The sequence below is a fragment of the Nannospalax galili genome, unplaced genomic scaffold (assembly GCF_000622305.1).
Source record: "Nannospalax galili isolate Female #2095 unplaced genomic scaffold, S.galili_v1.0 scaffold528, whole genome shotgun sequence".
Classification (NCBI taxonomy): Eukaryota; Metazoa; Chordata; class Mammalia; order Rodentia; family Spalacidae; genus Nannospalax; species Nannospalax galili.
The window spans coordinates 957,599-971,322 of NW_008359681.1; the positions used below are offsets into that span (position 1 = coordinate 957,599).

Below are 13,724 nucleotides of genomic sequence, written 5' to 3' on the forward strand. Positions count from 1 at the left end.
TATTTAATCCATCTAACCTACAAGGCAACATGGTCAAGGTCTACTGTAGAGTATCAGAAGTGTGCTGTTGTGACTGGGGATTGGGAACTGTGCTTGCTGCCCAGCACCATGAGAGAGGATGCTACTTTACACCACTAGCTGAGGATCTAACCCAGGACCTTGCACCTGCTAGATAGCACTCAACCACTGAACTACATCCTCCGCCCAACAGGCCGTTTTCATTACATGTCTGGCAAATGGAAATGAGTCTGTCTGTACCAACCCTGTGTCATGAGGCTCTTTGCTATTGCTCCTGTGTCTGTATTCAGATTCATTAAGAAGAGGGAGCCACTTAAAGCTATAAAAACTAGGCCATAGAAATTTGTCTTATCATTTTCATCAACATCCTTTTAGGGTTTATTACCATCTTATTTAGATGAAGGTCTATTTTATACAATGAATGGTTAACCATTCAGAATGACTGAAAAAGTAGAAGGTTCCTTTATGTGTGCAAAAAGCAGATTTAGGAGTAAAAGAGATGTATTTATAGGCAGCATAGATTTTATATGGAAATTTGACCACTTAAGATTTTTCTTCAAGTGTTAATTTCTGAACCATCTGAATTGAATTTAAGCAGGCCTTTCCCTTAGAAGTCTGTAATGGTACAGATCCTTGAAGAGCTTGTGGTTCCTTCTCTAGGGCAGATGGCTTTGTGCTCAGGAGTGAGAGCATTATTCCAGTGCTACAGCCCATCTGACTTGCCCTCGCTGTACCCTGTGGTGGTGTGACAGGCACTTGTTCTGCGCACTTTGTTTCTATGGAGAACCCAGGCTTTAGGTAGCTGTTTGCTTCTTTAGGTAGCTGTTTGCTTGTAAATCAGTATCAGTGAGGAACTTCTGTGAAGGTGAAAACTCCAGACTCACCTGAGCACTTACATGGCTTTTTAGGCCCTAGAGCAAGAAGGATGCTCATGGGCATGCTAGGGAACAGGGCCTAGTATTGTTCTCAGCCTCTGCTCAAGCCTGGGCCTTTGATCTGTAGCAGTGCTTTTTACTGCTTATTTCGGTTAGCTATTGAGGGTTCTGACCATCATACAGTTAAATGCAATACGTATCTTAATGTCCTAAATCTTATCCACAGATTAAAAAGATAAGATCTGAATGTGCAGGAAGGTCAAGAGGTTAGCAGGTGGCCTGCTTTTGTCCTGATGAAAAGTATGAGGAAAGAGATAAGAAAATAAAGCCACCAGGAGCAGGCAAGGCAGCTCTCATTTCCCAAAAGTTTTCTCTTAGCTTAGTTTCCAAAGGGGGAAGTTGGACTGTCTCTTCATTAGGTGGTAAAGTCTTTATGATTCCAGAATCAGTACTGTGGTCCATTTTCAGTTGCTATCACTGATTATCTCACGTTGACCTGGAGGCTGGGGCATCTGAGAACATGACCAGGACATCTGCTTGGTAACATGGTAGAAAGGCGGGGGTGAGTATGCTGGAGAGACACAGCAGTCCTCAGGGAACAGTCTGAATTCATTCTTTCATCAGGAGCCTACTCAATCCGCTCCTGAGGGCAGAGCCCCTCCCCCCTCCCCATCGCCATTCTTCATTTCTCATAGGATGGGGCTTCTGAATATTCTCATAGGATGGGGCTTCTGAATAAAGCGTGAACCTTCAGTGCTCTGTGGATGCTATACCCAGCTTGTTCCTCTTACCCCACCCCGCCTACCCAGCCTTCTTTTTGGAGAGAGATTGTGTTGTGTGTGTATCCATCCCTGGGTTCATTTCTTGAGCTTTCCCTGTGGCAGAGAAAGCTGAGTCACTGGGGACCCCTCACTCCTTCCTGCCTGGGGGCCAACTGGGCCTCCTACAGCCAGACTGCTTTTCCAGGGACAGAGAGGCTGCAGACCTTCTGAGTCTGAGGCTGTGACTCCTGCTCAGTTCAGCACAAACCTTTCTGTAAAGAAAATTCTCAGGATGGTTGGCCAAGGGCATCTTTTCTGTCAAGGAGATCTGTTTTCCTCAGGGAACAAACTCTGCCAGCAAAATCTTGAAGTTCACCTTTGAAATGGGTTATCTTTGGCATTGTTTTTTTTTTTTTTTTTTTTTTTTTTTTCCTGGCCACAGATGACACCGACCCTTTGGTAATGAGTTTATGCAAGAATTGTCAAGGTATAGGGCCTCCAGCATTTGGGTGGGAACCCATCTCTCTGTAGTGCTTGACTTTCAGTCTTAGGTGGCTCCCTTCTGACCAAAGGGCGGTTTTTAGCCACATACTTGAACAGATTTAAGACAAGACTTCAGATTCAGTACATGTGGTGGACTCCTGGAAAGGTCTTAACAGGACAACAGTGAAAGAGAGAAAACAGTTTTCTGAACTGACTTAGACCAAGCAAAGGGAAACTGGGTGATTTATTACAATCAAAGCCCTCCCTCCATATAGAACCCTCTCCCTAAGTGGGTACTTTTTTCCTACAGTGTTCTTTGCCTCACTCCCTTTTCTTATACTTGTTTTGTTGGGCCATAGGCCATCCTGGAACTTGGGACTAAAACAGTGGTGATCTGGTATGTCTCACCATTCCTGGTATATATAATATATGTGTGTGTGTGTGTGTGTGTGTATGTGTGTACACCTGTGTTCTCTAGGGCTCATGTGACTGGTGGCAGAGTCCATTGCCCTGCAGTGATGAGGACAGCATGTGGCTAGGTGTCTCTCCTCACGTAGACTCTCCAGTGGGCCAGAACAAGCCTCTGTATATTGACTGAGGTGTTCCAAGAAGGTTTAATTGAAAACTGCCTGGTCCTTTAAGGTGTAACCTTGGAAGTTGTACAATGTTTTAAGAAATCACAAGGTGAACAGAGGTTCTGGGGTAGGAAGATAGGCTATGTGTTTGCTGGGGCAGCAAAGTTGCATAGGAGTATGAACATGGAATTGTTCACTTGTTGGAGCCATTATGGTAGCAGGCTACCAGCTTGTCTTCTGATGCCAAGGAATCATGTCCTTCACACATGCAAGATAAGCCCCCTGTCTTGCCACCTCCCTGCTCTACTGGTACAGTGACCAACCGTGTCAGGCAGTGACTTCTTTCTACTCAGGGCTGTGAACCGAGAAGCCATCATCTCAGTATCAGTGGCTAGGCAGGAAAAGTGTCTGCCCAGATTTTTCTTCTCATGAGACTAGGTGTGAGAGATGGTCCCTGCCAGTTATGAGTGGAGCCAGGATATGGTTTTTTGGGCAGCATTGGCTTTTAGCACCACTTTGTATCAGCTATCTCATGGAATGACAGATAACCCAAGCCTGGTGACCTCCACTGCTCATGATTCTAGGGGTGCTGGGTAGTTCTGATGGCCTTCGGTCAAGGATGACCTCATACATGTGCTGGGTCTTCAGCTGAGGTCTCGGAGGTGGCCAGCTGGGCCTCACCACTGGCTGGGAAGAGTGATGTGGACAAAGGCAGGGGGACTCATGGGCAGGACAGTCTTCCCTTATTGGCCTTGTCAGTGTTGTAAGGACTTGGATAGGTGATTTTGTTTTGTTTTGTTTTTCTTTTATTATTTTTTGGTCTTTGAGACAGGGTCTCCCTGTAGCCCCAGCTGGCCTGGAACTCATTATATAGACCAGGCTGGCCTAGAACTCACAGAGATCCACTTGCCTCTGCCTCCTGAGTACTGGGATTAAAAGGCGTGTGGCACCATGCCCGGCTCTTGTTTTCTTTTTAAAATAACTCTCAGAAAGCACGAGCTTTTCTTGTGAGGATCAAGCTGTTAGTGGAGTTACTAACGAAAGCTGTGCTTTAGAGCAGTAACTGTGTGGCAGTCCTTTTCTAAGAGTGATTGAGGGATGCTGTCCCTACCCTTGTCCCTCGGGTCAGTCTCTGAGAGGATATTCTATGATGTCTTGTTTGTATGTCTACATGTCAAGGTTTCTTACTGCTCAGAGGACATTTATTGACCATGGTGGTGTTCAGGCTCATGATTGTAGAGATGAGTGGGACATGGTCCCCAGTTTTCCTCAGCTTAGTCTAGGAAGTGACAGCACAGAACAGGAGGAACATGGCGGGGCAGTTCAGTTCAGCAGGGGAAGTGACATTCTTTGTTAATACACGTTGGGCTGAGACCTCTGCAGGGAAAGATGATACTTAGAAAGTGAGGTGTCCTAGGAGTTCAGACTCCAGAGACAGGGCAGGTGCTGGTAGTGCGGATGTTGGCATGTATAGAGTAATATAGAGCATTGTTTCTTAGAATCAACCAAAGTGCTTAAAAATGTGGATTACCTGCAACCCGCACTCCCACTGTGTTAATGTGAAGTGCCCCAGGTGCTTCTGATCATCTGAGGGGGTGCCAGGCAAACCATACCCTTCAGTGACTGGCATCCAGGAAGGAAGAGTCAGAAGGCCTGGGTTGGAATTTAGGTAGTTACCAGAATTCAGGGCCTGTGCGAAGATTCCTTTGGCACCAGGGCCTGGAAGAAGAGCTGAGAACAGGGTATAGATAGAGGCCAAGGGACTGGAAAGTTACAAGGGGGTAGAGGGCGTGGCTGATGAGACTCAAGGCAGGGTGCTACATCACTGGTGACCAGAGTTGCCTGAGCCAGAATGCTGTGAAGGGGGTGGAAGGGCAGGTGCAGATGACTGACCGTTAGGAACCTTTAGCAGGAGTGTGAAGGAGGAGGGCTGCTGAGGACAAACAGGATGCTTTTTGTCTCTCTAAAGTGGGAGGAACCGGAGCATGCTGCCTAGGGCAAGGAGCCAGTAGACGGGGTAGGTGGAAGAAGAGCTTTCACCCACGGGTTGTTGGTTGAAGCCTTGCTGAGAGAGAGAGAGAGAGAGAGAGAGAGAGAGAGAGAGAGAGAGAGAGAGAGAGAGATGGATTCCAAAGCCCTGCGATTAGGATTGGCCTTGAGGAAAAGGAGAGCTGCTCTACCTCATCTTGGAAGGAAGGAGGTAAGGGAGAATCAGGGGACTTAGCTTGGAGCTGCTGAACTGCATAGCACCGCATAGCACAGCAGCTGCTCCTGTCTGGGTTTGAGTCTGCTGAAGGAGGGACATGAACATCCTTCCCCTAGCTCTTGACTCCTGGATGCTTGTGTGATGTGGGAGCGAGCAGAAACAGGTCCCCCAACCGAGTACAGGCTGAGTGGGATGCCACATGCCCCCCTGGCATTCTCCAGCATTCTTTGGGGATATTACTAAAAATTACTTTGAAGGGTGCTCATTCACCTGGCAAGTTTAAAAATAAGAGTAAACTGCCAGGTGTGGGCGCACGCCTTTAATCCCAGCACTTGGGAGGCAGAGGCAGTTGGATCTCTGTGAGTTCAAGGCCAGCTGGGGCTACAGGGAGACCCTGTCTCAAAAAGACCAAAAAAAAAGTAAACTTCAGGGCTACCCACTAGTTTCAAAAACAGCTCCCACTTTAGGAAATTACCAATGACTCTGATAGTTGGTCTCAGATTTTCATGACAAACATAGGATCTTGGACTGTATTTTTAGAGCTCAGAAAAACTTGTGAGCACCTTCAGTGTCAGAAAGACATTGGAGACTGTTCCATGACTGGAAGCAGTAGTTGCCCAGGTCAGGACACTGTCACCCAGTTGAAAAGTGTAGTGCAAATGAAGGTGAATGGGTTTCACTTTGAATACAGTGGGAGAGTGTTTAGCTTTCTGTGAGCCAAGGAGGTTCTGGCCAGAGCGACAGTCCTTGTACTCCTGGCAGTTTCTTAGGCAGTGGGTTACATTGGGCACCCCATTTCCAGGGTACACAGAGCGTTAATTGACACAGTCTTTTTCCCTGTGTCGTTTTCTACAGTAGCCCTGTGGTGCGTTGCGCATTGTACCATATTCAGCACATAGACCTTTGTTTATTTTTCCCAAGATTGTCAGTGGGCTTGTGAAGTTGTTGCTCCAGGTATAGTCTCAGAATGGGTCTGGGCTCTGTCTCCATGGTGAGAAGGGGCCACCAGTGACCGTTAGCTCCTGGTTACTGCTGTACAGCCTCCAGATAAGAGGGGGGCGGGGGCTGCCTGGCATTCAGCTGGACCATAGTAAAGCAGATGCCTGGAATTCAGGACTTTACTTCCAGAAGCACATATGTGGTTGGTGCCTGGTGACAATAAGATCAGTGTCACTCTGTTGCTGGTGTTGGCATGTCCTATGCCTATGACCTACCTTATTCACTGCTCCTGGATAAAACCTGCACCTGCTTTCCTTTTTCCTTCTCCTCAATTCCCTTTTTATATCCCTTTTAACCACCCCCCCAACCCTTTGCTGTAGTGTTCTTTTCCTGTAGTATTGCACTTTCTTTGAAGGACTAATAGACTTTTGAAGATCAACCGGACATCTTCTTCCTGTGAGGAAAATGTTCACATGACTGATGACTTTGGGTTGTTCATGTCCTTGTAATTTGCAGGTTCTAAGGTGCCACCAGTATATGGCACTTGTTCTGAAATATACATATGGCCCCTCAGACTATTTCCAGATGTCCCTAGTGACAACAGTGACTGCCCCTGAGAACTCTGACACGCAGCTTTGGTTTTGTGCTGGATGACTGTTAGGGGCACCTGGGTCCTGATTGGTAGAACTTGGGCCATGGATACTATGTGTAGTTGCACCATGGTTAAGAACTTTAAAAATTTGTTTCAGGACTCTAGCATTTACGTGACAAAAGAACAGAGTCTGCCTTCTGTTTTTGTCATTTGGTAATTGTTCAGAATAGCTATAAATGGATTTTAAACTGTCTGTTATAGGTAGGCTATAGTGTCATGGCACCCCCTACCCCCCATTACATGATATAGTTAGTTAACCTGTGTTTTAGCAAATATCCGAAGTTAGGATGGTTTGGAGATGGGTGGGAAAAAGTAGAATTTTTGCTTAGAGTGAACCCTCCTTCCTTTGGAGGTAACCAGGGTGTGGTGGCACAAGCCTTTAATCCCAGCAGAGGCAGAGGCAGGCAGATCTCTGTGAGTTCAAGGCCAGACTGTTCTACATTGTGAGTTCTAGGCCAGCTGGGACTACAGGAAAACCCTGTCTCAAAAAGACATAAATAAAACAAAAACACTGCAAGGCTTTACACATGCTAGGTAGGCTTTGTCCCCCACTTGCTATGTTTAATTCTTAAGGAACTTGGTAAGGCCCTGAAGAACTGTGGTCACAATAGCCTGGATTATTGTCACAGAAAACAAGCAATCCCTCCAGGGCTATGGTCTACTCTTTTGTAAATAAAACAAAGTACCAAAATACCAGCCGTGGCTTTGGCAGGAATTAATGTTTTCTCCCTTCTTCCTACAGAACCTGAAAGCAGACCCAGAAGAGCTTTTTACCAAGCTAGAGAGAATTGGGAAGGGGTCTTTTGGCGAGGTGTTCAAAGGCATTGACAATCGGACTCAGAAAGTGGTTGCCATAAAAATCATTGATCTGGAAGAAGCTGAAGATGAGATAGAGGACATTCAACAAGAAATCACAGTGCTGAGTCAGTGTGACAGTCCATACGTAACCAAATATTATGGATCCTATCTGAAGGTAAGGCTTAAAAATAACGGCACTTTAGATTATACAGCACTTGGCTGAGCTGAGAGCGGACTGAAAGGAGACCTAGGAGAGGCTCTTTGACCTTTGCCTTCGAAAGAACTTGGCTTTAATGTTTTTATCACCATAAAGGTCACTTAGGGCACTTTATTTCTGGTAAAAGCATTTAATGTTAGCATTCACTTAGGCTATTTGAGTGGACCGTCATTAAACAGTTTCTTAATAATTTATAACAACCAATAATCACCTAATTTTAGGATGGTTATGAGTAGCCATAAAAATTGCTTGTCATCCTAAACTATTTATCTTGACATTTTTAGTCATCAGCTGTGGTTTGATGGCTGTTTTTAAAAATTGCTGCAGAGGGTTGATAATTTTGATTAGTGAGCTAGTTTACCTACATTTAACTTTTAAGGATGCCAGGTATGTAAAAAATTACTTAAAGCAGAAGATGGGAGAGAATACTACAAACGGTCCTTGGCCTTTCCCCCATTCTTTATTTGGCAACAAATTGTATTAATGTGTTCTGGTTCCGCATGGAAGCTGTTTACCATGGTTAGATGTCACAGAGTCATCCTGTCTGACCACTAAACAAGCACAGATGATTCCTGGGTTCAGGCTCCTAGACAGGTGGCCATCTCACTGAGTTTAGGAATATAGTATCTTTAAAACTGGAGATTTGGGGGCTGGAGAGATGAGTTAAGAGATGGAGAGTAAGAGAGATAGAGAGATGGCTGGAGAGACTTAAGAGCACTGCTTGCTCTTCCAGAGGACCCAGGTTCAATTCCCAGCACCCACATGGCAGCTCTGGGAAATGCCTTGAGCAATAGCATTAGAGCAATTCTATAAATCAGTTGGATTCATGTGGTTGCTGGAGGTGTATGGAAGAACCTTACAAATTTTTGCTGATTTGTACCATTTACTATGTAAGTCGCAGTGATGGGTAGCCATGAAAACTTTTGCTATCCTAAACTATTAAAATATCGTTCACTTAGGTTTTAGCAAATATCCATCTGAAGTTAGGAAACTTTGGCGATAGGGTGGGGAAAAAATGGAATTTTTGTTTAGAGTGAATAAACATCCTTCCCTCTCCTGGGGAATCAAACCCAGGGCTTCACACATGCTGGGCAAACTATGATCAAATCATGCAATTACTTTGCAGAATATTTCCCCTCAAAGATTAAAGATAAGCTTGGTAATTGTGGTGGTTAGTTTTAATTGTCAACAACACAATCTAGAGTCACCTGGAAAGCTTCTCCATGAGGAATCCTATAGATGAGGTTGACCTCTGGGCATTTCTCTGAAGGATTATCTTGATTGCATTAATTGACATGCGAAAACCTAGGCCAGTGTGGGCAGCACTGTTCCCTAGCAGGGATCCTTGACTGTGTAAATTCAGTTTAGAGAGGGTACTGAGTAGGAGTGGGCATGCACGTTTTCATTTTCTCTGTGCTCTTTACTATAGATATGACTAGCTCTTTCAAGTCTTGCCCTGACTTCCTCACAATGATGAACTATAACCTAGAATTAGAAGACGAATAAATACTTTCTCCCTTGAAATCGTTTTTTTCAGGGTATTTTATCATAGCAACAGAGATGAACCTAGAACAGTAATGTAAGGGGGACATACTATACTAAAACTTTTCATTTATTTTGGTCAGCTTGAGGCTTGGAAAGGTCTTGAAGATGTCATACCATTTAAACTTCATTGCAGTTTCAGTGTTTAATTTTGGAGAGATTCATCTACCTAGGATGTTAACCAGAAGACCCCATCTCCCACCTCAAACACTGTAGATAGCACTGCAGTTTTCTCCCACAAAAATAAGCGCGCAAGGGCGTAATGCAGGAGAAGGGAATGCTGTGGCTTTGTTCTAGTGAGGCTGTGGAGATGTCAGATGGCACTTCGCTGTGGTTGGTGTAGAACAGGTGTCTACCTGCCTCTTGCCTGCAGTCTTCTGCTGCTTTGTTTTGGGGGAGGTTAAAAGCCTGTCAGAGCCTCCATATTGAAATTCACTGATGGTCAAAGCCAGGGTTTCCTTTTGGATCCTCTAGCAGGTGCTTTGCCAACAGGATGCCCCTTAGGCTGCTTTACTTCTGCATGAATGCACAGATTTTACAGTTGTATTGTATGTGATATGCTTGGCATGTAATGAGGTTTTTTTGCAAATGGAAACTTGAAAGCCTCCCTCCTCATTGTCTGAGCCAAATCACTCTGAATTTATGTCTAAAAAGTGGTTAGTATGCTGAAAGTGGAGTTTATCCAGTTCTTTTATAATGAGTTACTTAGCCTCAGCCGCCAGATAAAACGTATCCTGTTAGGACCTGACTGAGTTTTGTCTTCACTCAAACTTTTCTTCCAACTATGCCTCTGAAAGCCAGTGTTCTGGGATTGATCTGATTTCAGTCATATTTAGAAGTACGTTGGGTACACACATAGGAGAGCATCGTGCTTCAGTTATGTGCCTGACCTGTAGAAACATCTATGCATAAAATAAAAATAAATAAAATGTTTTAAAGTTTTAATTAAATATAATTTGCTACTCAGTGCTGAAGCGCTGTCTTTTCCTCTGTAGCCTCTGAGTTCTGGACTAACCTTAGTCATTAAATAACCCATTTTATTCAGTTATGTCAGTTGTTGGACATTTTCTTGTATTCCAATCTCCATTTTCCATTTTTGCCTCTTAGAGGCGGAGAGTTGAGTGCTTCATGGAATCATCATCATTGACCCAGCTGCATGTGTCTTTAATGGACAGAGCATTGTCTTGTGTATTGTTTATGATTTTTGTTTATGTGTATGAGTGTATTGCCTGCATTTATATATGTGCACCCAATGTTGTATAATGTCCGTGGAAGTCAGAAGCCAGATCCCCTGGAACTGGAGTTAGGAACAGCTGTTGGCCGCTGTATGGGTGCTGGGAATTGAGCCCATGTCCTCTGCAAGAGCAGTCAGTGCTCTTAACTGCTGAGCCTTCTCTCCAACCCTATATTGTGTATCATATTTTTTCATTTTTCCCTATTGCATAAATTGTCTAAAAGAGTCACAGTAAAATTCACTTTTGGGGGTATTCAGTTTTGTATGCTTTAACATACATGTAGATTCTTATAAGCACCTCTGTAATAGGATACAGAATTGGCTCAAGCATTCCAGAGTCCCAGAACTAGCCCTCATCGACCTCTTGGATCCCACTCACCTGTCTGTACAGTTTTGATTTTTCTGGAGTGTCTGTCTTAGATGGAATTGGTGACACAGCATGTGACCTTTTGTTACTGGCTTCTTTCACCTAAGATAACGCATATGGGATTTATCCACATTCATTCATGTATTGCTGTTTTTTTATATCGAAGTGGTGTACTGTGGTTTAGATCTGCCATATTGACCTTTTTGAAGGCTATGTAGCTTGCTATAGGCATTCAGATACTGTTTTTGTATGAACATAAGCATAAGTTTTTTATTTCTCTAGGATAATAAATAACCTTAAGTACGCTTATGGAGTCCCATGGTTAGTGTCTATATGATTGTCCAGAGTGGCTGCCTCATTTTACATTCCCATCGGTGCTTGGTATTTTCAGTGTTGACCCTTTTAGCAGAGATGTGTAATGGTTTTTCGTGGTAGTTTGAAGTGGCATTTCCCTGATGACTTTCGAGTATCTTTTTATATGACTTGTTGTTTTCCCTGGAGCCCCCTGGATACCATACTGCAAAGCACAAGCTCATTATCATTGGGTGTTACCAAATGGTTGTTGAGAAGCACCTCACCAGTTTATAACTCCCACCAGCAGTGCATTTGTAGTTCTATTTCTTTTTAACCTGTTTTTTTTTTTCCTCCATTTAAAACAAACAAACAAACAACCAGAAACACATAGAGCCAGGCGTGGTGGTGCATGCCTTTAATCCCAGCACTCAGGAGGCAGAGGTAGGTGGACCTTTGTGAGTTCAAGACCAGCCTGATCTACAGAGTGAATTCTTGACCAGCTGGGGCTACAGGGGAGACCGACCCTATTTCAAAGAGACAACAAAAAACAAGAACACCACATCGGTTACAATTCATGTGCAATGTTACTCATTTAAAACATACAGTTCAGTGGTTTCTAATGTATGCCCAGAGTTTGGTAGCTACCGCAATTGATTTTGGAATATCGTCTTCATTCCAGCACCCCCGGTAGTTATACCTCTTTCTCTTAACATATCCAGCCTCCAACAAACACTAATCTACTTTCTATTTCTACAGATTTACTTATTTTGGATCATATAATTTGTCATTTTGTGTCTTGAGTTTTGCTTAGCATAATGATTTCAGTGTTCATCCATGTGATGATAGCAGGTATATTTCATTTTTTAATTCCTGAATGTTTGTCACGTTTGTGTTGCTGTGACTAAATTTCCAAGAATCAACCTAAAAGGAGGAAAGAATTGTTTTTGGCTTCTGGTGTTAGAACTTTTGGTTCATGGTTCTTAGCCTCATTGATTTGGTAGGGAGTGGCAGAGTTGCTCACTTCATGGCTGCCAGGAAGCAAACCTAGATAAGAGGGGCCAGGGTCCTTCCATCCTTTTCAAGGGCACACCCCCAGTGACCTGGCTCCATCCCTTAAAGGTTCCACTGACACCATCAGCCAGGAACTAAGCCTTAACACATGAGCCTTGGTGGGACACTACAGGTCCAACCCATAACACTGAATGGCACTCTTTTGTCACATTTTATAATCTGTCAGTTGATGGATATTTGGGTAGTTTCCACTTTCTGAGTATGAATAATGTCGTGAACATTTTCATGTGAATTGTTCTGTGGACATCATGTTTTCGGTTCTCTTGAATGTATACTTTGGGGTGGAATTGCTGGGTCATATATTGTGGTTAGTGTTTTGAGGAACTTTTTTGGAAGAACTATCAAGACTTTTTTCTCAAATGCCTGCTATTAGAATTTTAGTGTCCACTTACCCGTTTTGTTTTAAATTGTAGTCATCCTAGTGACTGCAAAATACCCTACCCCCCATCTTTGTCTCTGTATGTCTCTTCCTACCTTCCTTTGTCTCTCTCTCTAGACTAGGGTGATTTCAAACTCACCATCTTCCTGCCTCAGCCTCCCAAAGTACTGAGATTCCAAGAGAACCATGCCTGGTTCTCACTGGGCTTAGATAACACACTTTCCTTCTGGCTAATGATGTTGAACTTGGTTTGTCCAAGTTTTTGCTAATGTTGTTTTAAGAAACCTTTTAATTTTTTCTCATCCTTTAGATACAAAACAGTATTTTATAGGTTTGTGTTTTTACTGTAAATAATAGCTTGAAGATACATACTCTTAGCCACTATGATTTTTGTTGAATATTTTCTTCACACAGTTTTCGGTTAGGTCTGCCAGTGTTTGAGATGTCTGTTTAAGCTATTCTCATTCTTGGTTTCAGATACCAAGTATCTTCTCTGAATTTGTCACAGTACTTTTAACCCTAAGGTATTTTTGTTGGTGAAAGTCCTTGCTTATAATGTGGTTAATCCATCAGGTAAAAGAAAACTGGATGATTTCTGTTTTGGAGATCCTCTTTTTTTGTGTGTGTGTCTTTTTGAGACAGGGTCTCCTTGTAGCCCCAGCTGTCCTGGAACTCACTATGTAGACCAGGCTGGCCTTGAACTCACAAAGATCTGCCTGCCTCTGCCTCCCAAGTGCTGGGATTAAAAGTGTATGCCGGGACCCTTCATATCTTATAATGGAAGGTTTTTCTAGTTGTTTCCGCCCCTCAGCAGTTGTACAGTAGTTATCGTTTTTGTCGGAGACAGGGTCTCCCTGTAGCCCCAGTTCATCTGGAACTTGCTGTGGAGACTTGGCTGGCCTTAGTCTTACAGAGGTCTGCCTGCCTCTGTTTCCCAAGTGCTGGGATTAAAAGCATGCACCACCATGCCCAGCTAGCTTTATAATTTTGCCTGCCACATCTAAAGTGGCAGTGAGGCTGTGAGGCTCAAGGAAAAATTCTTAGTGGTTTGGAATTGCAGGGTGAGCTACATGGTTTCCTAGAGTTTTGAGTTTGTTGTACATTAAATATTTATTCATCACTCATTGGGTTTGAGTTCCCCTTGAACATTTCCTCTCTGTGTTTTAAACTAGAATATTTGTGTGATGACAGGACTTGAGGGTGACTCAGGGATAGATGTTTTAAGAAGAAATTTGCCAGTTCACTTGGAAAATAGTGTGGAGAAGCTAGAGAAGACTTGTCTAGAAAGCGGAGGGAAACTATTGGTCATTTGT

At 43.6% G+C, this 13,724-nt stretch overlaps 1 protein-coding gene across 1 annotated transcript in view; it reads left to right on the forward strand.

The window, feature by feature from the left end:
• The window catches only part of Stk24 (serine/threonine kinase 24), a 111,660-nt gene that overhangs the window by 43,406 nt on the left and 54,530 nt on the right, over positions 1-13,724 (forward strand). Inside the window, exon 2 of the mRNA XM_008823587.3 lies at positions 7,252-7,482. Within this exon, the coding sequence (XP_008821809.1) occupies positions 7,252-7,482 (231 nt within the window). The remainder of the gene's footprint in view (positions 1-7,251; positions 7,483-13,724) is intronic.